At 38.5% G+C, this 25,310-nt stretch overlaps 1 protein-coding gene across 1 annotated transcript in view; it reads right to left on the reverse strand.

Moving 5' to 3' along the window:
• Positions 1–25,310, reverse strand: part of Pat1 (Protein interacting with APP tail-1) — a 46,928-nt gene that overhangs the window by 12,844 nt on the left and 8,774 nt on the right. The window contains exons 2-3 of the mRNA XM_074100288.1: positions 7,390–7,503; positions 1,255–1,369 (exon numbers count right to left, since the gene is read on the reverse strand). Of these exons, the coding sequence (XP_073956389.1) occupies positions 1,255–1,369; positions 7,390–7,503 (229 nt within the window). The remainder of the gene's footprint in view (positions 1–1,254; positions 1,370–7,389; positions 7,504–25,310) is intronic.

The raw sequence follows: 25,310 nt of genomic DNA on the forward strand, positions 1-25,310 counted from the left end.
CTTAACCCTGATGTCCATGATATAGGGCTCTACTTGTTGGAACAAGTAGAGCCCTATATCCCAAAATATACCAGCAGGGAAATAAGTCTTATCTATAATTAAACATTCTTCATTCACCCAAGTGTGTTTTATCTTCATTAATTAAACGACGAACGCTTGTACATAATTGTTTCGAATTTTTATTCCGTGTGTGAGAGGAACAATGCTTTAGGTGGGACGGAGAGTTTCTTCTCTCTTCACCGTAGTCAAGGAAACGAGGGTTTTGTTTGTCATTCCGCGAGACATTGGCACGGGCGTGGCGCGGCAAGGTCAGATACCTATAATATACTCTACTCTGTTGCCAACTAATTCGTTATATCATTTGTTTGTGCGAACAATTTGTACGGAATATTATGAGACCGAACAAGTCTTGCTTCCCGATCTTTTGACGAAATAAATTAATTTTGAATAACGTTAGGTTGGCTACCATTACATGATTATGATTATTGTTACAATGTTTTAAAATTTCGTGATTTTTCACCCATAACCACTCGCGTGGTCTATCGCAACCACGGCCAAAGTATGTGGTCGAAACGTTGAGGTAATTAACTTATTTGTTAGCGTGATAAGTCCCGATTGTGGTAGCGATTATTGTTGCAATGTACCAATAATGGTTTGACTTATAGCATGTCAAGCAGAGGATCCTGAGTTCGAACGAGAACTTGCATCTCAGTTTTTCGGAATATACGCGCGAAATTACACTTGACTTTTATCATAAGGTTTTCGAAGAAGGAAAACATCATACGGTGAAGCAATTTGTATATATCTTACGAAGCAATTTAATGATGTATGTGACGCCCCACTCTGCACTGAACCCGCGTTGGAACTACAGCCTAAGCCTTCCCAATCTGAGAGATCTATGCCTAGCAGTGGGATGTGTAAGAACATTGGCCGAAGATGAGATTGTGGTAATTCACTTTTTCAAATCCGTGTCTACATGAGAAAACGGGCGTAACAAAATTGATTCGAGAAGGAAAGATTAGGTTATTGGTTTAAGTACTGACCTTTTTTTACGATGTGAAAATGCTTTGTGCATACTTTCCGTGGAAAGTTATGTGGGACTCTCTTTAATTTAGCATACCCACTAAAAACACATCGGGCGTTTGTCCACTCTGCCGTTATGGGGGCGCCATGGGATCGCGGACATTCAACCATGACGCTCCCCGGTGGCCCCAGTCCTTTGAGCTGGGGCAACCGCGCCATTGTAGTACTGACCTAGCCTTAGTCCTAGCTGTATGAGGCCGTCTTTGGACTTGGTCTCATCACCACAGCGATTGAGGTATCCTGTTGCCAACTCTGCAGACAGCTTTGACCCGTGCTCTATCACCGCCTGTAAACAAACAACACAAACTTACAACACAAGAATAAACTGGTCCGAGTCAAGTGTTATTTGATTTTAATTCTTATCATATCGAAACTAGAAGACATATAATCGGAAAAGTTTAGCTGGGGTCGGGAAACGAACCCAGTTTCATTATGATTTCGAGATGCGTGCTTTGTCATATAAACTAACCTCAATCAGATGTACGTACATAGTAAAGCATTCAAACATTTAATGAAAAAATCTACCTGTAAAACCGTAGCAATAACACTCCTCTTTTTTGCGTCGGGAATTAAAAAAATGGAAACTTAAATTTCAGAGATTGATCACTATCAATTTGTGTTCAGGTTTTGTTTTCATTTTTGACAAGTTTTTTTTATTATTCGACTGGATGGCAAACGAGCAAGTGGGTCTCCTGATGGTAAGAGATCACCTCACCACCGCCCATAGACACACATTGCAGGGGGATTGGGGAAGTTATTACTCTTCATCTTGTTCTTTAGTAAATGGGTCAAAAACGGAAAAAATCAGAAGCTTCTTTTCAGTGGACATGTAGTCATCAAACTTAATTACGTATTATTTGAATGAGTAAAAGTTGGACAGGCACATAATTAAACAAAAAAAATATAACAACGATTCAACTTTTGTCATGTCTATAAAATAGGAAAAACGTTCGAACAAGATTCTGTGACTGAATATGTTAATTATATCAAAGACAACGAGTCAGCTGCCAATTACACTCCCCCGTACGTAGTACATCTTCCAAAGTCCAATGCAAATGCAGGTAATGATAATGAAATAAAACATTTAAAGCCCTTCAATTTCTTATTCAGAGACCGAGAAAATGATGGGCGGATTGAATTATACAAACTACATTATTCTAAAAATAATAGTGATATTTAGGTTCCGTGGGAAAAAAGGAAGTGTTATTAATAACAAACTGGGACAACGATGAGTGATATGGAAATAGAGTCGAGATGTTTTAGAAATTATAGCACATCCGTTGATGACATAATTGACTCTTTTTTTTTTAGTTCCCCATTTATCTATTCACTAATTTATACCGACTGCATTCTACTAATATTATCAATGCGAAAGTTTTTGAGCACGAGCGGGTGAATTTGTTACTTTTCACACTAAAACAGCTGGACTGATTCCGACGAAATCTGGTACGGTACGTAGTTTTATAGCTATTTCCGGGGAATACCTAACTCATGGCTCCTTTTTAACCCCCTTTGTGTCTGTGTGTCTGTCGGTCTGTCTGTGGCATCGTAGCTCTTTAACGGGTGGAGATTTGCTAGCGTTGGTTCTCAGACATGTTTTATCAAAATCAGTTCAGCCGTTTTTGAGATATTGAACTTTGCAGTGACAAAGTCGGGGGTTTTCCAACTTTTAGTTGGTTAGACTATTATCCCTATATTCCCACGAGATCTGTTGGTAAGCATTTAAAATCCCGAACTCTCAACTGGTATGGATACAAAGTAGAAACGTGACATTTTATAGCGTGGCTTTCACACAATCTAAAAAATCCAAATGAACACCACGATGTAATTGCGGATTTTCCATGGCATTGATTCCATCCCATCATCCATCCCAGCCTATATACGTCCCACTGCTGGGCGCAGGCCTCCCCTCAGAACAAGAGGGCTTGGGCCATAGTTCCCACGCGGGCCCAGTGCGGATTGGGAACTTCACACGCACCATTAAATTGCTTCGCAGGTTTGTGCAGGTTTCCTCACGATGTTTTTGAAAAACTCAGAGGTGCGAGCCGGGGTTTGAACCCACGACCCTCTGCTTGAGAGGCGATAGGTCAAACCACTAGGCCACCACGGCTTCATGGCATTGATTAAAATCGCGAAATTTCAATTTAACCGTCATCGAGCTAAGCAGCGCGTAAAACAAAGTTTCATAATTGTAAATTTCTTCAGTGACAGTGACAGTTGCTTTTACTTATATTTTTTTATTTAACAAAAAATAGAACCGACTACAAAAAACCATGAAAATATTTTTCTACCAGTCTGAAGTCGGTGCCTCAGCACGAGCTAGCAGGGGTGGACCAATAATCGTCTACCTCACCTACAACTATACGAGTATATTGGGCTTCGATCACTCCTGCTGGCTCGTGCTGAGGCACCGACTTCAGACTGGTAGAAAAATATTTTCATGGTTTTTTGTAGTCGGTTCTATTTTTCGTTAAAAATATTTTAAGATACAATAGTTTAATGTCAACTGCTCGTCACCTTTTACGAAATATTGCTTTTTCCGATGCTGAGACGTTCATTATTGAGGAGTCCTGGTGCTTCATCACTCACATCACCATAATGAATTACGATGAGCTTAAATTGCTTAGCAAGTGCGTTAAAGTAATTGAAATTCAACCCGGGAAGTACTTGTTATTGAGTAGTCGCTCCATTGGTCAAATTTGGTCTTCATCATCATAATAGGCGTTCCTACAATATTTGAAGAGTTCCCTCAATTTCCCTAGGACCCGATCATCAGATCCTGATTTGGTGCTTATGGGACCTAATTGAAAGCATTCCTAGACGAACAAAAAAAAATTTTTTTTTTCCTAATAGGTTCATAAATGACGGAGTTCTGAGGTAACAAACATTAACATTTAAAAAAAAACAACCGAATTGATAACCTCCTCCTTTTTTTGAAGTCGGTTAAAAATGATAGTAGGTACTCGTAACTTTTGCGTCACAAGTGGCAGAACGAAGACAAAGTCAAGGTTTATCTGATATAAATAAACTATTATTGTAAATAAAAGTTACTTAATTATATTATTCTGTATTGTATTGTAAAATGGCTGATCGTCCTAATTGTTCCCATTGTGTGTAAATGAAGGAACACAGCAAGCAGCCAACCAGAACTTTCGAACTGTAAGGAACTTGTCATAATATGTGGTGCTTTCCGTGTCCCCAGGTCTGGTCAAATCATACCTTTTTATCACAATTTATATGAGCTGTCCGATGAAGATGCAGAACTACCCTATTTTTTGAATCTCAGTTTCAATTTATATATATAATAGCTGGTTTTATTACGGCAACGCTCGCAAAAATGTATCATTAGAAAAAGTTTGGGATTGCTTTTTTCCTAAATTATTCTGGCTACAGGAGCAGAGCATTTTATATCAGTGGTAGAGATGTGCCGATCATGACTTTGGCCGACTAGCCGACTAGCCGATTAGTCGGTTGTAAAGAAGCCGACTAATCGGCCGACTAGTCGGCCAAGCCGATCACAGCTTCGGGGATTTCCGTGACGCTTTGTTAACCAGCTGATTTGGGCGCAAGTCGCAACCGACGCCTGTAAGCGTGTCGGAACGTGTTTATTTTATTTCTAGATTTTTGCTTTTGTATCTAACAAAGCGGTGTATTTGTGAATAAAATATTGTGTAAAAATAATGCCTACTATTATTGATCATTAAAGTGAAAGAGCTAAAAAAAAAAAATTAATCATGTTCATGTCAAAAAGAACGGCATCCGAAAAGGCCCGTAGACCACATACATGCGTTGCGGCTGCGGCAGGTTATACAGAAGACCGAAGAGTATAACCTCCCCCTTTGCCTTGCATTTGTAAACTACGAGAAAGCCTTCGATTGGATCGAGCGAGACTTGGGCTGTGCTGCAGGCTCTCCAGCGGTGCCAAGTTGACTACCGGTATATCGAAGTATTGAAGTGTCTGTACGAAAACGCCACTATGTCCGCCCGACTACCGGACTAGAGCACGACGCCTGTTCCTCGGACCGGAGCGGGGAGTCAGACAAGGAGATGTGATCTCTCCGAAACTGTTCACTGTCGCACTGGAGGATGCTTTTAAGATTCTGAACTGGGAAGGACAAGGCATCAACATTAATGGCGAGTACTTTAATCACCATCGATTCGCCGACGATATTGTAGTCATGGCTGAGAGACCATGGAGGACTTCAGTGCTATGCTCGCCGACCACAGCAGTTTCCGACCGAGTTGGCCTGAAAATAAACATAGACAAGACGTAAGTCATGTCTAATGTCCATGTTGTGCTATTTTCCGTAATAGTCGGAGGCTCTGCGCTCGAAGTTGTTGACGACTATGTATACCTGAGACAAACGGTCCAGATAGGTAGATCCAATTTCGAGAAAGAGATCACTCGTCGAATCCGACTCGGCTGGGCAGCGTTCGGGAAGCTTCGCAGTGTCTTTTCTTCCAAATTATCGCAGTGTTTGAAGTCAAAAGTCTTTGATCAATGTGTGTTGCCGTGATCACTTACGGATCTGAGACGTGGTCGCTAACGATGGGCCTCATGAGGAAGCTCAAAGTCACTAAAAACTATGGAGAGGGCTATGCACGGGGTTTCTCTGCGGGATAGAATCCGAAATGATGATATCCGCAGTAAAACTAAGGTTACCGACATAGCCCGAAGAATTGCGAAACTGAAGTGGCAGTAGGCAGGGCACATTGCTCGCAGAACTGATGGCTGATAGGGTCAGAAGGTTCACGAATGGCATCCGCGGACCGGGAGACGAGGTGTCGGTAGGCCTCCAACAAGATGGAGCGACGACCCGGTTAAGATCGCAGGATCGCGGTGAATGTGGAAAGCACAAGACCGGTCTGAGTGGAGAGCCTTGGAGGAGGCCTATGTCCAGCAGTGGACGTCTTTCGGCTGACATGATGATGTCAAACAGAAAGTCTCGTGTGAGGATTTTTTGAACAATTAGACAATGATTCCCGTAAAGTCAAGTAGGTATAACTAATGACAAAATATAATTTCTCGTGTGGGCAAGGAAAAACAGTAAATACTACAAAAACTAACAGCTTAAGGTTTTTATATAATGTAATTCCCTACTATACCTATACCTACATGAAAATAAATATTTTACTGAAATATACGTACAAAGTAAGAAGCCGGATAGTCGGCGCTTTTTGCCGACTATTCGCCGACTAGTCGCCGACTACGAAAGTGGCCGGATAGTCGGCTTTCCCGACTAGTCGGCACATCTCTAATCAGTGGAATCTATGATCACTGCGGTTCAGTGTAAAGAATAAAGAAAAATACCCTAGTAAATAATGTACGGAATACTCGTTACATTTTGTAATTATAGAACACGTGAACATTGGACGGCGTAAGTTGTTTTTTGTCGGCGTAAATTTAATGAGAAACAAACAAATTTAGCTACACGTCCAAACAATGAATAATCATGGCAATTATTGATACATGTTTTTCTTTAATTAGGTACAAAATGAATCTTGCAAGTCCATCAAGTTAATTCATTTACGAGCGCTAATTGCAGCAATAAAAGTTAGCGCATTTATAAATTTATAATTTTGGACATAATTTTAGGGTCAGTTCACACCGAATCAAATAAAGACTCGTTGAAGTAATCTATCCACGAAATGTGCCGCTGCCGCGTCTGTCTTTGTGTGAACCGCCCGTAAGCGTCTAAGCGTAACGCCTATAGTGTTCGGTTTATATATAGCATTTTGTGTATTAGGCGTTTCTTCTTATCAGATGAATTTAATATTATGGTTGGACTGAACTTTTAACTCAATTAAGAAATTTCATTACACATAATTTGTATCGATAAAAATTGTTACTTTGTGAAACAATGTTGCAAACGCATGTTACAAATCGATAACATGTCGCATGTAAACATAATGAAGGTAAATCAAATACAATGTAGCTAGAAAGTGTGATTATTTATCAAGATTTGGTATGCAAATTTCTGACGTGCCCCAGGCCCCAGTCAATTTGTAGCAAAGATCGACGCTACATTGCTTGTAGGTAGGTAGGTAGTTTTTTTTTTCTCTTTGTAACTTTGTAGGCGCGTTGTGAACTTCGAATATTTGCTTGCACAAATCAGAACGCTATCTACGGTTTTCTAACCCCCCGCTCTACAACACCTGAATACTAGACCTGGATTCCACGGTGACCTGGAAGCATTGCAGTAGCCAATCAAAAATGTGCGACTGAGGCAACTCTGTGCCCTTGATGTAGAACCCCTTCTGCAACACCTGGAGACTAATCCTGGAGGCCCTGGAGAACGCACTGACCTGGAAACACTGCAGCAGCCGTAACTGCGCGCCGCTGAACCGCAGCAGCCGCTCGAAGATGTGCAGCTCAGACAGCTCCGCACCCAGGATGCAGAGCCTTTTCTCCTGCAACATCTGGAAAGAAGAGAGGCTGGTTAACGATTAAATTAATCAGTAATAAAGACGGAAGTATCATCAGACGTGTTATTTCTCTCCGTATTTCCTTACAGATACAACTTAAGTAAGAGTCAAGACTAAAGGAGGCTGCCTGTTACTTATCAGAATCTTGTAAGTGCCCTTTATACCCCCTTATAGACACCCTGTACATGTCCAGAAAATCAATTGACGTCCATTGCCCATTTGTATACAAATTATAAAGTAATTACATAGGAAGGTGAAAAATTAACATGAAAAGGTCTTGAATAAACTATTTAAATTTTACTAATAAATGCAAAAGTTTGCGAGTGTGTGCGCTTGTTACTCATTTTAATCCCCGACGACGTATAGGTAAGAGTCTGTCTAAGAGTGTGTCTATCTGTGTAGCATCGTAGCACTCGAGGAAACTCGTAGCACTAGGATGATGGACCTATTTCAATGCGGGATTTTTACGTGAAAGCTAGTTTCGTTGCGGTAGTTCTTAGTTATGTTTAATAAATAATAATCGGTTCAGTAGTGACATTAAACTTGGATATGACATGTCTGGAGTTTTCTGTTATAAGTTGGTTACGTTATTTATACCTAGGCATGTGCAGTATGTATTACCTACATATCGAAACGGAATAACGTCCTACTCGCTTAGTCAACTACAAGAAGTTAAAGAGCTGGCCTAAGACCGTGCGGAGTGGCGATTACTCCACCGACAAGAGCGTAGCTCTTAAATTTAAGAAAAAGAAGAACTATAAGTATAAATCTATTCTATGTGTTTATTTAGTCTAAGTGTTGTAGGCCGAAGGAGAACTACCACCGCGAGAAACCAAAAGTCACTAAAAGATAGTACAACTTCTGTCTTTTTTGTTTAAATATTTTCTTTTTTATAGATATACATTTGAAGTCTTTAGTGTGTATTACTTACTTGGACTATTATAACAACAAATAAAGATGATAGGGTAGGGAAGGATATACTTCCTGGTTGTACTGTCAGCAACAAAGATATGGATACATCTAAAGTGCAAAAAATATGTGTATACACGACCTTAATGTTCGGACAATAAAGTCCTGTAGGTATACATACTTTTGGCACTTTGGCTGTATTCATATCTTTGTTGCTGACTGTACACAAACACGTGTCGAAAGAACTTATTCGTTGGACTGACCGATTTACTTGTGTGACTGGACTTCTTAAAAAGCCTGGCCATATACTTTGTAGGACTAGGGTACAAAAACAATAAACACATACATTATTATACGTGGCACAATATTCAACGAGATACACTGACGAGATACCATGAGAATTTTGATTAAGGATACAAGGAAGCGTGCCCAATTACTTCTGTCTTAAGTTATACAAATCGGTTTTGTTTGGTACCTATTTCGCGAATAAACCAAAAGTAATATAACTAATATAGGTAATACTTCGCTCATCTTTGTTTGGACACAGTCAGTATTCTTCCACAATTGACACCATAAGGGATCGCCATTAACCCGATGTTTAGACTTTTTCTAGAACAGCCTTTTCTAGAAAAATCTTTAGAACATTTCCAATTGCCGTCTATCCTTAGGTCAAAGATTACCACACTTTATCAAATACCTGTATAGTATACCTAAACGATATTTAATAATAATTATATAATCACGGAGTTAACATATCTGCAAACTCCATCCATCCATCCCAGCCTATATACGTCCCACTGCTGGACACAGGCTTCCTCTCAGAATGAAAGGGCTTGGGCCGTAGTTGCCACGCGGGCCCAGCAAACTATCATCACAAAATCAAATCATTTCCGCAACAGTTTTTAGTTTAATATAGCATTTTAATTTGTTTCACATGCGGCACAGAAAATAGGTATATATATACCAACTCGAGCGAATGAAACGCATCATTACCATTAAGGACAAATATAGCAAAAATATTATTTGTTTAGGCCCTTACATCCTTTCATTTGATAAACATGTGTGTATTGTTATGTACACATAAATTAAATGGTTTATTATGTAGCGGTATTAGTTAAAATCGTGCGAAACGCTGAAAATGCTAAATCTACGCGACAATGCGTCGACTTAGCAATGCGAACGTATCCTGCAATATCTTATCCTGTGTTTACCCTGAGAACGGTAAACTTTGAGAATCCGAAAGGAAGCGATTGAATTACACTCATCATGCTCTTACGAGAGTGTAAACGGCGCGTGACATTGTAAAACGTAGCTTATACATTTTATACTATGTTGCAGGGTAGTTCGTTAAATTGTGTCGAGTTAAAGGTCAGCTGAAATACCGATCAGTACCACTACCATGAGTTTACAGTGACCGTACTCGATAGCGCCGGCGTAAATTATTTGTAGAGGCGCTGTACCCTTAGTGTAAGTTTTCGGTTACAAAATAAGTCTCGATCGCGTTCGCGTTAAAATCTCAATTTGTATGGTTTCCACCACGAACAGCGCCTCTAGCGGAACGTTTGCTATGTTCGTGTTTCCATACCAATTTGTAACCGAAAACTTACACTAAGGGCACTGTACAATTCTCCATACAAATAATTTACGCCGTCGCTATCGAGTACGGTCACTGTAAACTCATGGTAGTCGTACTGATGACATTTGACACGCCTTATCGCAAATGCCGAACATTTGCGTAATAAATTGACTTGTGAGTTGACTGAGTTACGTACATTTAGGGACTTAAGTTTAGACAAAAAAATGGTTCTAACTATTTGTCTATTATGCCTATCACCTTTACGATCTGAGGCATTAGGTCGCTTGTAGACGTCCGTTGTTTTCACCTGACAACGGACCGTTTTTTGTGCCGGACTTGCGATGTTATTTGGCTTACAATGAATGTATGACATGCACCTGATGCACCGGACACTTGTCGGGCGACGAAGCCACACAATACCGCAAGTCCGGCAAAAAAACGGTCCATTGTCCGGTGAAAACGACGGACGCCTACAGCGGCCTCTGCTAGCCAGAGGTCTTTGCTAGCAAAGAGTACCTCTACAGCTAAACAGGAATCAGTGCTCGAGCGATTACTGTAAGTTTTTTCCAGTCGTGCTAATGTACAATTCACTAAGCGACAGCACAATTCGACCATTCAAATTAGTCTTCCAGATATTTAAACGGTTGGGCTATCAATCGATATTTCTCCGGCAGGTCAATGGACGCGACTGTCGGCGGCATTGATCTCTAAACACAAAAAACCAACAAATGATACCTACCTACTGTCTGTGTCTGCCACCGCAAGCATTTGCATGACAAGGAAAAACTTGGCTCTTTATGAAGTAAGATGAACGTTTGAAGTGGCTACTAGTACTGACTAAATTAGAAAAGTATAATTTCGTTTTATGCTAAAAAATAAATTCCTTTATTTTTGAGATTTCAACAAACGAATTTGATAATGGAGCAAAATATTATTGTCAACCCATATCAAATGCAATTAGTCTCGCAGTCGCATTCTATATTATCATCAATTTCGCCATATCTCGTGTTTGGCTGATATAAAAATGAGCTTTTCTAAATTAAATTCCATTCCTTAAGATACACAGATTACGATAACTAAATAATAATAAGGTCTATTTAAATTGTAACTTATTTGTGGAAGGCCTTCATAACGAGGAAAAGCCGGCGTCTTTAAAATTAAGGATAACAACCTTCACAGTAATCTTCACATTAATTTACAAACGCGACGCAGATTAAAATAGACGTAAGATAAAAATAACCATTCGACGTGAATAAAAGTAAACACCACGGAACAGAAACAACACTCGTAAACTGAAAAACGAATGTGTGTCCAGTTTCAACGTCTAGGTACTACTTAAACCCAGTTGAGACCTGCAAGAAAATTCATGCAAGTTTCATTACCTACATTGCAAGGTCGTAAAGCGACGGAGTTTGAAGTGGTCAATCGAGCGCTGCAATGTATAGCTACTTGCTCGATTTTTGTTGCAGGACTAAACCGGTCTTAAGGTAGGTACTAGCAGTAAAGCCGAGTTTAGACTTGCAAGAAAAACCGTGCAAGTTGCATTGCATTGCGAGGGCGAAAAGCCAACGAATTTGTAGTGGTCAATCGAGCGCCGCAATGTAATGCAACTTGCACGATTTTTCTTGCAAGTCTAAACTCGGCTTAATAGAAGACAACGGTCGGAATAATCGAATATCGAGCTACATGTTGGTATATCCATTGTTTATTTGATCAGCAGACTTATGAATACGATGATTAAAATGTTCAACTAACGCCAAAAACAAATCATCAATTCATGAGATCAACGTCTTACATGTATTTCCCGAGCTAGACCTATTGGGCTCTTTAGAAGCTTTAGATTTACAAGCACCAGTTCGTCTTAAGAAAATAAATGTAATTCGAGTAACATAGTACGTCTGCTTCGTATCAAATGTGATTGCAACATTTGCAACCAAATACTTAGACAATCTAATCCAGCCAAATACCTACTCCCAAGGTTTTTCCTGGTCCGCTTATAAAGTAACGCGATAGTAACATAGAGCCCGTCGTTCTTAGCAACATAACAAATCTTAGAGGCGACAACAAACATAAATAATCGCCATTAACGAAGAGAAGGAGACTTACTGCTCCTCTTTTCTAATAAGTACGAGTAAGAATTAATGTCCGGATTATTCTTAAACTAACAGTCTGCATCAAACACTAATGATGTAACGGCCAAGCAAGGTTAGTGATGATGGCGCTTTGATGGAGACTGCGACGAGATAGGCGATGCATTCAATGCATTCAGATGGCACACATCGATTGCGCTGGCATTGAGTGGCCATTGACACCGCCGGAGCAACCGCATCGCATGTAAGTAGGTACCATCATTTGATGCACTACGTGGCAATTGCGTATCTAATTTGATAAGATACGCTAGGCTACGCGCAAATGGTCTCTCTAAGCAAAGGTAATTACAAAATTTGCTTGCGTTGCATTTGTTTTGAAATAATTAGTATCATTATTATGCAAACGTGACCTTTACTATGAAGGAGCAGATACGTATGCAAATAATTTATAACTCAGAGTGCATACAATAATTACGCTAAGTTGTCGAAGAATTTTAACAACAACCGATATTTATACATCGCAATAACAATGATCCATGTGTAATAAAATATTGTTATGCCGAAGCAGTAGCCACTAAATAAAGTGTCGGCTTTACAAGGTCGCTTCTGACTGAGCTGGCCAGCGCGCCCTGCGTCCCGGCGGCCAATCACAACCCAGCACACTGACTCACGACCACTTTTGATTTATTTCTACAACATGTGACTTTTGTAGATGGCCACGTTGATAGGCCTTTATTGATTCTACCAGTATCGACACCGAGTCGTTAGCCATTCCAAAGTTCGGAGAATCTTTAGCAATAAAGGCAATTGAAATGTCAATTGATCGAAGAAAACAACAAACTCCGATTGCTGTTGTCGCCAGAAAAGCATTTTGTTCTTGGAACAATTATGAATTTAATGTATTCCTTATTGACCTTTGTCTGGTTAACGACCTCGGCGAAAGAGGACAACGACAACTTAAATCGTCGTGACGGACACAGTTCGACCATACGATAGAAATCTCGCGGTCAGGCCATCACCGCATCGGTTGCGACACCTGCGCTCACGCTTGCATAATATACCGATATATAACGGTTAATAGGGTATTAGGTTAGGGCAAACGCGTGCTTCAAAATAATCGTAGGCCCTTGAAGTTATTGGGCCCTTCTTACTTAGTCACAAGTTTTCAAGCAGTAAAGAATAAACAAGATAAGGACGAACGCTTGTTACTGTAAAAACGTGCAACTGTAAAATTGTTTACGGGCTCAGATGTTAAACTTGAGTGACAAATGGCATGGAACGTTACAGAAACCACGATAAAGATCTAGTGTTACTTGTTATCAGATGTCGAAACTCCATCAAGTTTCGTAAGTCACTTAGTTTGAATTGATTTTCGCTGTAACTTGCCTCAAACTACACAGGGGTCGATGTACTCTACATGTTATTATAAGTATAATCTAATTGATATAATGCGAGCATTGCGAGGTCTCTAAGCCGTGTTTTGGCGTCCATGTAGCGCCAAGGCGCCAACCTTGACTCGGGCATCGGCTTGCACAAGCGCCGGGTCAACACCCTCAGCCGCAGCCATCTTCCACGGGAACTGTGCGGTGAAAACTCGCCTTAAAAGCGGTCAGGGCAACCGACTGGTAATGATAGAGCCATTAGAATAGCAAAAACATAACCGTAACGATGCCGTGAAAACTTCGCTGGTCTTCGACAGTGTTCAAGGTGTTTTGCTATGTCGCAATTATCGTGACAACGGCGTTTATCTGAATTCAGCTCGATGGACGGAGCAAAGTGCACAATGCCATTTCAATCAATGCAATGATCAGACCTGAAGAGAAGCTAAAATTAAAGGTCATAATTAATTGGTAACCAGTAATGAAAAGCTGAAAGTTGATGTTGGTGGTGTGAAAGCAACTGTAGCGTACTATCGCAAATCAATTAAAGGCATATGCAGATTTTTCTCCAGCATCATTAATTTAGGGATTGATTGATTGAGGCGTCACTCAAGCAAGTTAGTGTAGCTAATTAATTAAAGAGCTTTGATATTTCCACCGCGTAAGAGATAACCATAAAGTCAGTAATTTAACTAAAATTTGATTCTTCCGTTACAACTTCCAAGCAGCAACCGTTTCCGTCGTACTTGTTAAATATAAATTCAAAAAGGAAAGAATGGATACTACAGTGATTTTACAGGGCATTTGAAAATGTAAATTTACAATACAATACAAACAAAAATACAAATACAAATATTCTTTATTGATCACCAAAAGCAGTACAGAGACATTACAAAAATAGAAAAATTCAGGTAGACAATAAAAAAAAAAGTAAAAGTAAATTTATCAAAGTTTCAACTAAAAATGGAGTATGTACAGTCGGCCATTAAATTCCTTTACCACTCTAAGGTTCAATTCAATCTCAATGTCATTTCCACGGCTTACAATATTGAAAATTTTCACCTAAAACTTTTTTTTTTCTGATATAGAATAGTCATAAAAACTGATCAAGCACTTATATACTTGATCGACATTGTAAGTATGCAATGCAACGTTAATCAACATAATCGTTTTACTCGACACTGAAATTGCTAATAGACGATTGACTATCGTCGAATTGATCCGCGGCGGGATGACTTTATTGTCTCTACAAATAAAGACAAACGAAGCAGTGACCTCTTATCAAGATTTAGACATCTAATAAAAATAAACGACGACAAATATGATCGACTGATAGCGATCTTAGATCTGATTGAATCAGACAAGTATGTGTTGATAATGATAACCCAAATCGATGGCAGTTTTCCCGGAGGCTATAAACGGCACCTCACGTCTGTTGATGTTATCAAACATGGTAAACAAATAAATTCGTAGATTGATGAGGCATACGCGCCACTATAATTGTGGAAGAAACCTCTGGGTAAGTACTGTGATGTCACTGCAACTAAGTCAGTTCAGCTATGAATAGAACAGATGTTTACTCGATTGACGCCACACGTATAATAAGGGAATCGTTTTTCATGCCAAACGTTAGTACTCGTACTAAATATTATTGTAATTCAGAACATGGCACCATTTGAAGTTAACACACACTTGTTATAAATGCAAATTTATGATTTAACGAGAAGACAACCACTATCTTAGAAGCACACGATCACGATACTAAGTAGTATAGCAGGTGCAGCTCGCTGTCTGCTCGATTCGAGTTTGCAAGAAGGCTGAATAACTTAACTAACATCACTTGCTTCGCTGAATCGCCTCGCTTGCCCGCCCTTCGCAGAATTGAAAATAGAACTCATCTCCCCACTACAAACGCGTTTTCTCGCATCAAAATGCAATTTATTCATCGTCCAATGAGGTGTAGCGTTTGAATAAATTGTGTAGCAGAAGTTAGTAACCAGCGAGCAATGGAGTATGTAAAGCGTGTCATACGTTATCGACTGTGCATGACTGACGTTTCGAGCACAGTCATAGAAGTGGGTGGTTTAGGACATAGAGAAACAATTGGCAATCCCTAACAAGGTCCGTGTCTTTATCCGGCAGCTCGGACCGTGGTTGGCCAATTAACACGCAATTTCCATTTCCGTAAACGACTGGCGTACAAAAACCTGCGTACGCAAGTGTGCAAACGGGCCACCGGGTAACCGCGTTGCCAGAACCTAGAATGCCTAGCTTAGACGCCAGTCTAGACTTGTATGTGAAATGCTTGGCACACATAGGTGTACCTTTACAGTCCAACGGAGTATTTACTGCCGGTTCAATAACCGACTTGGCGATCGATAGATCATGGCGGGTTCTTCATGAAAAGCATTCCCTGCGCCAGGCCAGTGGTTTCACAATTTATTGCTAGGTAAATGACAGAATATAGGTAGCTTTCAAACCAAATACAGCAGGACTCCGGATTGAGGCTAGACACGACAGTAAAATAACTATGTATATAAGTAGCCTCCCGCAAGTTTAAGGGCATAATGGATTAAACCCAACTGATTTGATAGCTTATGTATTTATTTCGTAGACCTGGTTAACGGTTGACAAGAGAATTGACACAGAAATATGTGACTGCATAAAGCCCATCTTGATTGGACTAAGACTGTACCATTTGCGTAAATTGGGCACAGTGCAGCACAGTGCAGCGTCACCGATGAGAAACCTAACCGACGGGGGGGAGAAAAAAGTAGACTAAGCATTCCTAATAAGCCACGCATAGAGTGAAACGCCACTACAATGGTTATACTTCTTTTCACGTGACAATTTTGAAATGCACCTCTAAGTAGTACTAATTAACTAAATTAAGAGATATCAAAAACGACATGAATAGGTTTGATAATAAAAATAAAGCACTTGATAAACGAACAAACTGTTTATAGAAGACAATGTTGTACCTACATCGAGAATAGAAAATAATACGACAAGGACATCAACAAAAACGTTCGGAATCTGCTAATATGTTACACGAAGGATGCAACATATTAAGGCGTCGAACTGACGCATTCAAGCGGTTACAAAGAAGTGGCTGCTACAATGTAGATTGTAATTGCAACTGTATAGGTCTCTGGTGGTCGCTGTCGTATCAATCATCATACTTTGTACAACAAGGACGTTAAATTAAAATTGCACTAACGAATCATCATTAAAACAGGAACGGTAAGCCCAAAAATATTAATTTATTTAACGAAAATAAAAGAAAGGAGAAGGGAGGAGAGGAGGGGGGGAGGGGGGTGAAGGGAGGTATAGGTTTAAGTTGTCTTTTATTGTATTTTATTAATTTTGACATTTTATTTGAAAAATAAAGAAAATAGTTGATATTTGTATTTCCTACCCGACCGAAGATAGAAACATCAAATCTCAAGCTAAGTGTCTATCTGACTGAACTGGTTCCATCATATTCATATATGCTTCATTTGTTTCAAAATAACCTGTTTCCGATATTGTTAAGGATTTGTAACTGAATTTTTACACTGACATGATGCAGCCGCTGCTATGCCAATCTTTTCGTGAGAAATTGTTCGTGAGAATTTTACGAGCGTTAGGATTTCCAACCACATCACATGACCAGGCTCAAGTCAAAGCAGCGGCAACTAAATGCACGTATACATACGAAACTACATACCTTTATGTTAAAATGCGTAAGGAAGCCTGGCTTCACTGCCAGCCCAGCCCTATTCTAGCAGAGAAGTAAACCAACATCTAACGACAAACGTGGATGTAGTGATTTCGCAACTCATTTTGTTGCAGAAAATTGTACGCATATCGAATGCAGCCCATTTCTTTCGTAGATAAGGTGGCGATAAAGCGAGTTCAATTTGCTCGATACGCTGTTACATTATAAAGTACATTACAGATTTTGACCCCGCACTCACTCTTTGATTGGGTCGGTCACATCGCATATGGTCGGTCTTAAATAATTTGATCTGCTAATTACACTATTACTATTATAATTATAACAGCTCTTTCGCAAGGGCAAGTTTTTGTAAAGAAATAGAGCTTTACTTACCCTTTTCCAGTGTCAGCAGGCGCAATATTTATTCGTCATAAAACAGTGTTTATGGGGGTGGGGGTGAAAATTGCATCTTAGATACAATAGCGAAGATGATACTGCTGCAGATTAATTATGTTAACAAATCGTATCAAAACACTTATTTTAATTAAACAGAACAGCGTGACCAACATTGGTAAAAGCAATATCTGCAGAAAAGAAACAAAAAAACTCTTTTCTAAGAAAATAGCTGAGAAGTCGTCAATGGCCGATTAATGCCTTTATTTATTTATTATTCACAAAATTACAATTATAAGCTTAACATTATGGAACCAAAGGTCTTAAAATGTTAATTAACAGTTTTAAAGGAAACCGCTGGAGCAAAACTGTTGAATTCCTCATTTAACCTTTATGTACGCGGTTAACCACACCCAAACATAGTTAGGTATTTATTATTTAAGTTTTATAGTACACCTAGATCATAAGTGTACATTAGTTAGTTAGTTTGGTTGCACACACACACAAACATCACGCATTAGTTTAATTAAAAATATTTTCTGATAGAACACTTCTTAATATATACGTAAATGTATACTCCAATAATTATTCGTGATAGACTTTTATATTCCTTAAAAACGAATTAATGTTTATGACCGGTTTTTAAAGAAAATAAAAGTCTAAGTATAACGAATATTTATTTGAGTAGACACATTAACGTATATATTAAGAAGTGTTCTATCAGACAACATTATTAATTTTCATTCAATTTTTATGGAATAATCGAGAAAAACTAACGAAAATGCAACGTTGCCAGCTCAGCAGGTATAAACGCTCTTAATAACGTTTACACGTAGCCGTCAAAAGGGTCAAAAGGATCAGATTTCCATGCAATTCACGCCTTGTTTCAAGGAAAAATTAGGAAACGTACACATGAGAACAGTATCTATATGAGCAACATACAATGTAACACACGCAAGAAGTAGTAAACAAGAACCGACAAGGAGGCGGTGAGTCGAGGAATTCAGAACGAGCATAACAACGTACTTAAGGCGGCCAAAGCGGTCTCTCCCACATAAGGATCGTAAGGCACTTGACTGATTTTACGGAACGTATAATTTCTTAGGGCGGTTGTTATTTATTATGAAGCTATTCACCATCTTCAGCACCGCAGAAAGCAAGGAAAAAAACCCGGCTTAACTCGGGTCAAAATCGCTACGAACGGTTTCGTATCAAAGTAAAATTAACATTATTAAGATTGAGAAAAAAATACAATTAAACAACTTAAAATGAAATGAAAAGTTTTAATTGATTCAGAAACAGTGTAACATAAAATACAGTGTCAGCGGGCCCCAAACTAGGCAGTGCCTGTATCTTGGGCGCCCTGACGAGTTGGTATTCCAAACAAAAAACGAATTACAGTGTTCTTAATAGGTACAGAGGTAGTTCAGAAGAAACAGAATTAAACCTTCCTAATTAGATACTACCAATGCCACAATATACTTAACATACTAATAAAAAATAAATAGAAAAAGGGCGTGTGTGTATGTGTGTGCGTGCAGGCGCGTGTGCGTATTTGTGTGTACTTTGTTACATACAGCTCATAGTTAATTATCATAAGCGGGACTTATCACGCTAAACACACTAGTAATAAATGTTTATTTCGAAGTTTCGACCACATTACAGTGGCCGTGGTCACGAGTACACTGTAGTGTGGTCGAAACGTCGAGGTAAATGTTACTCGTATACTTTGATCAGTCACGTTTATGATATTGAACTATGAGTGAAAATCAACATTTGTTACAGCTATCAATCCTGTCTCTCTGTATCTAATAGAAATAGAAAGGATGGCTTCTAAATACTTCTAGAAAAGACAAGTCTACCTACTTTATGGACCTAGAGATAGGTATAAAATCGCTGTGGAGTCGTGATTGAAATAATGCAGCAGGTTGCGCTCGAGTGTCGTAAATTAGACGGCTACGCAGAAACAGAAAGCGGCGCGTGACAAGAAAAACAACATAGTTGCAAATTCAGTGTTGTACCAAGTTGTACGTAATTGATAATTCAATAACAAAGTCAAAAAATACTGCTAAATGATAACGGATGTCTTTGTAGAGCACGACACAAATACAAATATACATAAACATGTAATAAACATGCAATATTCGAAGTACTCAGTTTAGAATTGATTGCAGTTCGTCTAGATAATTTTAATTTCTGACCTATTGTTAAAGATGTGTACTGTGTACTCACAGAAGCGCATATAAACAAGATGACTACAATGCAGAAATTAAAATCGAACGACGTGTACCAAGTGCATACAGTCAGCCATGTAACACGACACGAGAGGCGTTTAAAGCACAGTCGATAAAAGGTCGTTTTACGTAAGCGGGCGAAAGTGAAACCCACTCCACTCGACCTGCGCCTAACTGCGCTACGAAGCTGCGCCCACGCACCAGCGGCAGCGACGTACAAGCAAAGTCGCTTCCATGAGGTACAGTTACATTTTACAACTGTAGGTAAGTCACCTTTGCATTTCGTAAAAAATATTTTAGCGTGCGTGTGGTAAGCTTTGATGTGTTTGATTGATTGAAATGCACAGAATAAAATAAAGGAACAACAGCACGGAAATTGTCAACTATGCTAAGATTAGCGTAGGAAAATGTTCATATCAAAGGGAGAAATTTCCCTAAAAGAGAAATGAACAGGCCAGATGTTACAGTAACAAACGAGCCTATAACTTGATCTAACATAAAATACAATGTTGCAGAAACAGTGTCAATCACGACCATGATGGACCGTACAAAACTGTGCCATAAGACTAGCCAGCAAGATACATTTCCCTCTGTTGCCTATTGGAGAAATTCACCTTGAAAAGCGAAAGGGGCCCACGTGATTTTCAGATAAATCGATCCGAGACCGGTCGGATAGCTCTGGCTAATGTCCACACAGACAGCGAAATCGAGTTTTAGATGGCTAAAAATGTTTAAAAATATGCAAAAAAATGCGAAGCGAAGATTCATACTTGGCCATTAAAGAACGTGACATAAGTTGAAGTGTGTTACGTGTTCGTTAAAAATTGGGTTTGGTTCACTCACGAATTGGATACGGTACTGCGAAGAAACCCATGTTTACGCTTTTCCGCATCTGTTAAAACAATATGAGCAGGGTAAACTTGTGGATCGGAAATGTAGTCGGCAGGTTTATTCTAATTCAGGACAAAGCCGGAAATTTGTATGCCAAATGGAATATCGGCATTCCGATAAAGTAGGTACTAGGTATTGTTCGTAGTAAACACGGTTATTGTTGGAAAATTATTGTTTCCAGTTCCACGTCGAAGTCGTGCTTCCCACGGCTGCCATTACTTTCTTGTAAGCCTCAGAACGTTATTCTTTCTAGATTCGTACATAAATTATAGCTACGTCCGTGGCGATCACTTATGAGTATCTAATAGGTAGGTATAAAGTATAATTCCTTGGTTTCCGCTAATTACGAAAGACGGCTCAATTGATTGGAACTTAGTAATTATCTTTTTGAACTAATCGATTGTTTTTTTTTTTGGTTGAAATATATAGTAAATAAGTAAGTAATTATAAGTAATAAGTAAGTATTATTAAGTAAGTAAGTAAGTATTTTCCAGATAACCATATATTTTTTCATACATAATATAAGTTCACGGACATTGTTAAAGGTCAAATTGTAAAATTCACAAATTTGACGAGTGACATTGTAGTGACCAGAACAGACCAAAAAAAATTGGTCAAGTGCGAGTCGGACTCGTACATAAAGGGTTCCGTAACAGGTTTTTAACCTTTAAGGGTAGAATTTTCAAAAATGGCGAAATACGTGTTCACATATTTTTAGAAGAATGTTTTTCCCAAATTTCATAGTCACAACTAGAAATAGCAATTTTGCATACTAACGTTCTCCCCCCCTTTTCACCCCCTTAGGGGACGAATTTCAAAAAATCCTTTCTTATCTCGTGTACATGTCATAAAAGGAACCTCTGTGCAAAATTTCAGCTTTCTAGGTTCAAGGGTTTGGGCTGGGCGTTGATGAGTCAGTAATTAATGTATCGGACTTTCATTTTTATATATATAGAATTTATGTAAACAAACAGGGCAAGCTTCTAAAATATCGCCGAAATATAATTCTCATCCTCTTTGGTTCTGGGTGTTTGCTTCTGAAACCATTGCCCGCCCCACGCAGCTCAAAAAAAAATGGCTGTCATCGCGGTTCATTCGCGGGAAATTCGGCGGACTTCGTATGTTGTGTAATTATATAATAAGAAGCTCGACTAGTGTGAATAAATTTTAAACTGTATTATAAACCTTGTAAATAGTGTTAAATACTTAGTACTTATGATTTTTTTAGTGTAAAAAACAATAGGTAAACATAGTGATCAGTAAGTACAGTGTGGATTTGGCGAGCGCTTTATCAAAGTTGGATTCATTGAGGTTTGTAGTTCATAAATTGCTTCATTAATTTTGCACAAAAACGAATAAAACACATAATCAGACAGTCACTATATTATATTATTGAAGCTTTTATAAAATATCATTAAAATCGCAAACTTAAAGGTTAATATTCAAACGACATAGCTAGCCGCGACTCGGTCGCCTTAGCAACGGCTAATAACGCCTAGCAACCAAAAAACGCTGGAAAAAAAACACATTTTTTGTATTTGTTGTTATAGCGGCCACAGTAATACATTATCTGTGAAAATTTCAAGTGTCTAACTTTTACGGTTTAAGAGATAGAGCCCTGTGACAGACGGACTGACTGACAGACAGACAGACAGACAGCGGTGTCTCAGTAATAGGGTCCCGTTGGCACCCTTTGGGTACGGTACGAACCCTAAAAAAATTAACGCTTTTAACCTTGTTTTGCCAAATACGTAAGCATTCAAAACAATATGTTTACGGACTTTTAAAAACACATCATAAATTATTCATCTTTACACCTCACCTTATTTATTACCTTAATTGTTGACTATCTTATAAATTAAAAATTAACTTCATTTGTTAACCTGTTGAGAATGTTCACTTAAAGTTATCAGAAATAAAAAATACCACGTTTTTAAATATTTTACAGGTACCTTATCTAGGAGCAAGGTTAACAAATGTGATTGTAAAATGACAACATATAATAAATCGAAAACCATTTGAAGAAATAGGCTTTGTGAAGCGTTTTCAGAAATCAGATTCCAAAAATGTGATAAACTGAATTAAATAAACAAAATTTAAGTAATGACCCTCATTTGACCCCTGCAGTGTCTCGTCACAAAGGCAGTTATAAAGCAGGTCTACACTCTTAAGCAAATAGACAGTTTGAATTGTTGCTGTCCTGCTTATAATAGCAAATAGTGACAAAGATAGAACTTTAATCACATGATGCGCACCCGGCTTTAAACAGTTGTCATTTATCGTAAAGTCCGAAATGTATAGAGTATTTCCAATGTATTTTTACAAATTAAATTATTAAATTACTACGTTACAAGTAAATACAAAATAATTTAAATATCAGATTTAAATAAAAATATCTATTTACTAGCACACCATTAAACAAACATAGGAATAATCGAAGCTAAAAAAAGAGAAATAAATAAAACTATTTGTCATGGTTCATTTAGGACCTTATCTTAAGCCGTGCTTGAATTATTATCAAATTGTAATGCCACAGATTATGTTATGTACGACCTGAATTTTTCTAGGCAATGGAACGAGGCTGTCTCACTGTGACGTCATCCAGCGTATTTCGTAAAAAAAATATAAAAAATTAAATACTCATACAAATTCAAAAACAATGAAAATGGTATCTTAAAATATCCTATTATTTCCAAAAATAAAATAAAAACTATAGGTTATTTTTTTGGTGCATCCCAATCGAGAAACTTGACCAGCCGTTTAAGGCTTCAGTTCAGGATTTGTTACCATTAGCGCCTTACGGAATCCTAGTTGAAGGCACGAAGACATATGCAAAATCTCATCTAGAAATCGACGATAATTGTCAAAATTACTGATAATTGCGCACTAACGAAAACTGGACTATCAAAAGTCATGATTATGTTCGAGTCACCTTCGAGTCCTCATAACGCCCATTATCCTGTTCAACATGCATTCACCAAGATTTTAAAGCCTGTGGTTAATAATGAAAAACTAAAGATGACTTGGATGCCAAATTAACTGTTGAAGCTTTTGTAAATAATTATAACTAAGCGGATGCCTCAGCTCAAATACCAATATTAAAATAATACACAGACGAGCAAAAGTAAAGGGTCGGTTACAAAAGTGACGATAACTACAAAACCCGCTGTGATAGCTTCTTCGAGTAAAATGAGTTTAGTAAGGAGTTTTATTTTTTATGTTAAGGTTACTTATGCGTAGTTATATTAGCTTAAATTTAGTTTTAAATCAAGAAAATATATTTAATAGTTTAATACCTATTGCGATTTTAGTAACCGACCTCTTGTTTTTGCTCGTCAGTGTAGATAATCTTCTACAGACGTCAAGACGTAACGGTTTAGCAATGTTTAATTAGGACAGAAATCGATAAACAAAAAATTCGTCGCAAATAATGAGTCACAGTCACACGTGCCATGATGATACTCTCAGGACGATGAACCCGTCGTTATGAAAAACATGTCTAGTTTAGAAGCTTTGTTATTGTTGTGTGAGAGTTGTGTTTGAAGGAAAACGAGCAACCGAACGGTGTTTACTGAAGATAAGAAAGTTCCAACACGGAAATACGCTCCAAGAAAGAATAACTAATAACTCGAACCCTTCACGAAAAACCTGTGTGTTATTATAACGACTTTCAATTTAAGTATCTGACTGCACTTGAATTATTTATGGGTGGTCGGTCGGGAATTACAGAAGATTAGTAGGATTACCATCGCTAACAGTCTACAAGATTGGAGTCAACCGTAATGAGTTTACAACCTCGATAAATGGCAAACAACAAAAACGAATTGTTCAAAAGGTAAGTAACGTAGAAACGTAAAACACATTTAATCAGACGATCAAAAATGAAAACCAGATCGTTATAGCAGTCGTAACGTAACGAAACGAGGCTTGTTTATTTCAATTCCGACCAATCTGAGCCAAGTTCACACAAAATTATTACATCACGGAGCAATTGAGCAATTCATTGCGCGCGGCAGAAGCAAGCATTCGCCGGTGAAATTAGCGAACTTGTGATGCTACATGCTGCCTAGTGTTGAAACAGATGCAATCATTTGTGTAAACTAAGTATTGTGTGTGACGTCTGTGTCGCACACGCAGGCTTCTTGATTCTTATTCAAATTGTGAATGATGGAAGCACATCAATAAACTTTTGATAAACAAAAATATCAAAAATCTAAAACCAAATAGCGTGGCATATTTTAAGTTATGTTAGTTTGATAACTTCAACGTTTGATGGTGAAACGATTGTAAACCAGTCAGTTGTTCGATTTGTTATTTTACGAAGGTCTATAATAAACCACAAAACGTACTAAATCGGCTTATACGTATAACCGAAATAAATTTTATTTTGGTTGTCATTTAGTTCCAAGTTCCAACTAACTAGGCCATTTACATGAACAGTCTGCTGGGTGACAATGGCGCCGGCAGCATCCGGCCTCAACATAATGGAAATGACAGCTCCATGTCTGTGACAGCTATTTACCCATTTAAATCAGCATGTTCTACAGTGTATAGTGCGAATATCTATATCTATCAGTTTGTGCTGCATCAGGCTGCTATCAGGCTTAGTGCTGCAACGACTCGATTCCC

Source organism: Choristoneura fumiferana, chromosome 17 (genome assembly GCF_025370935.1).
Source record: "Choristoneura fumiferana chromosome 17, NRCan_CFum_1, whole genome shotgun sequence".
NCBI lineage: Eukaryota > Metazoa > Arthropoda > Insecta > Lepidoptera > Tortricidae > Choristoneura > Choristoneura fumiferana.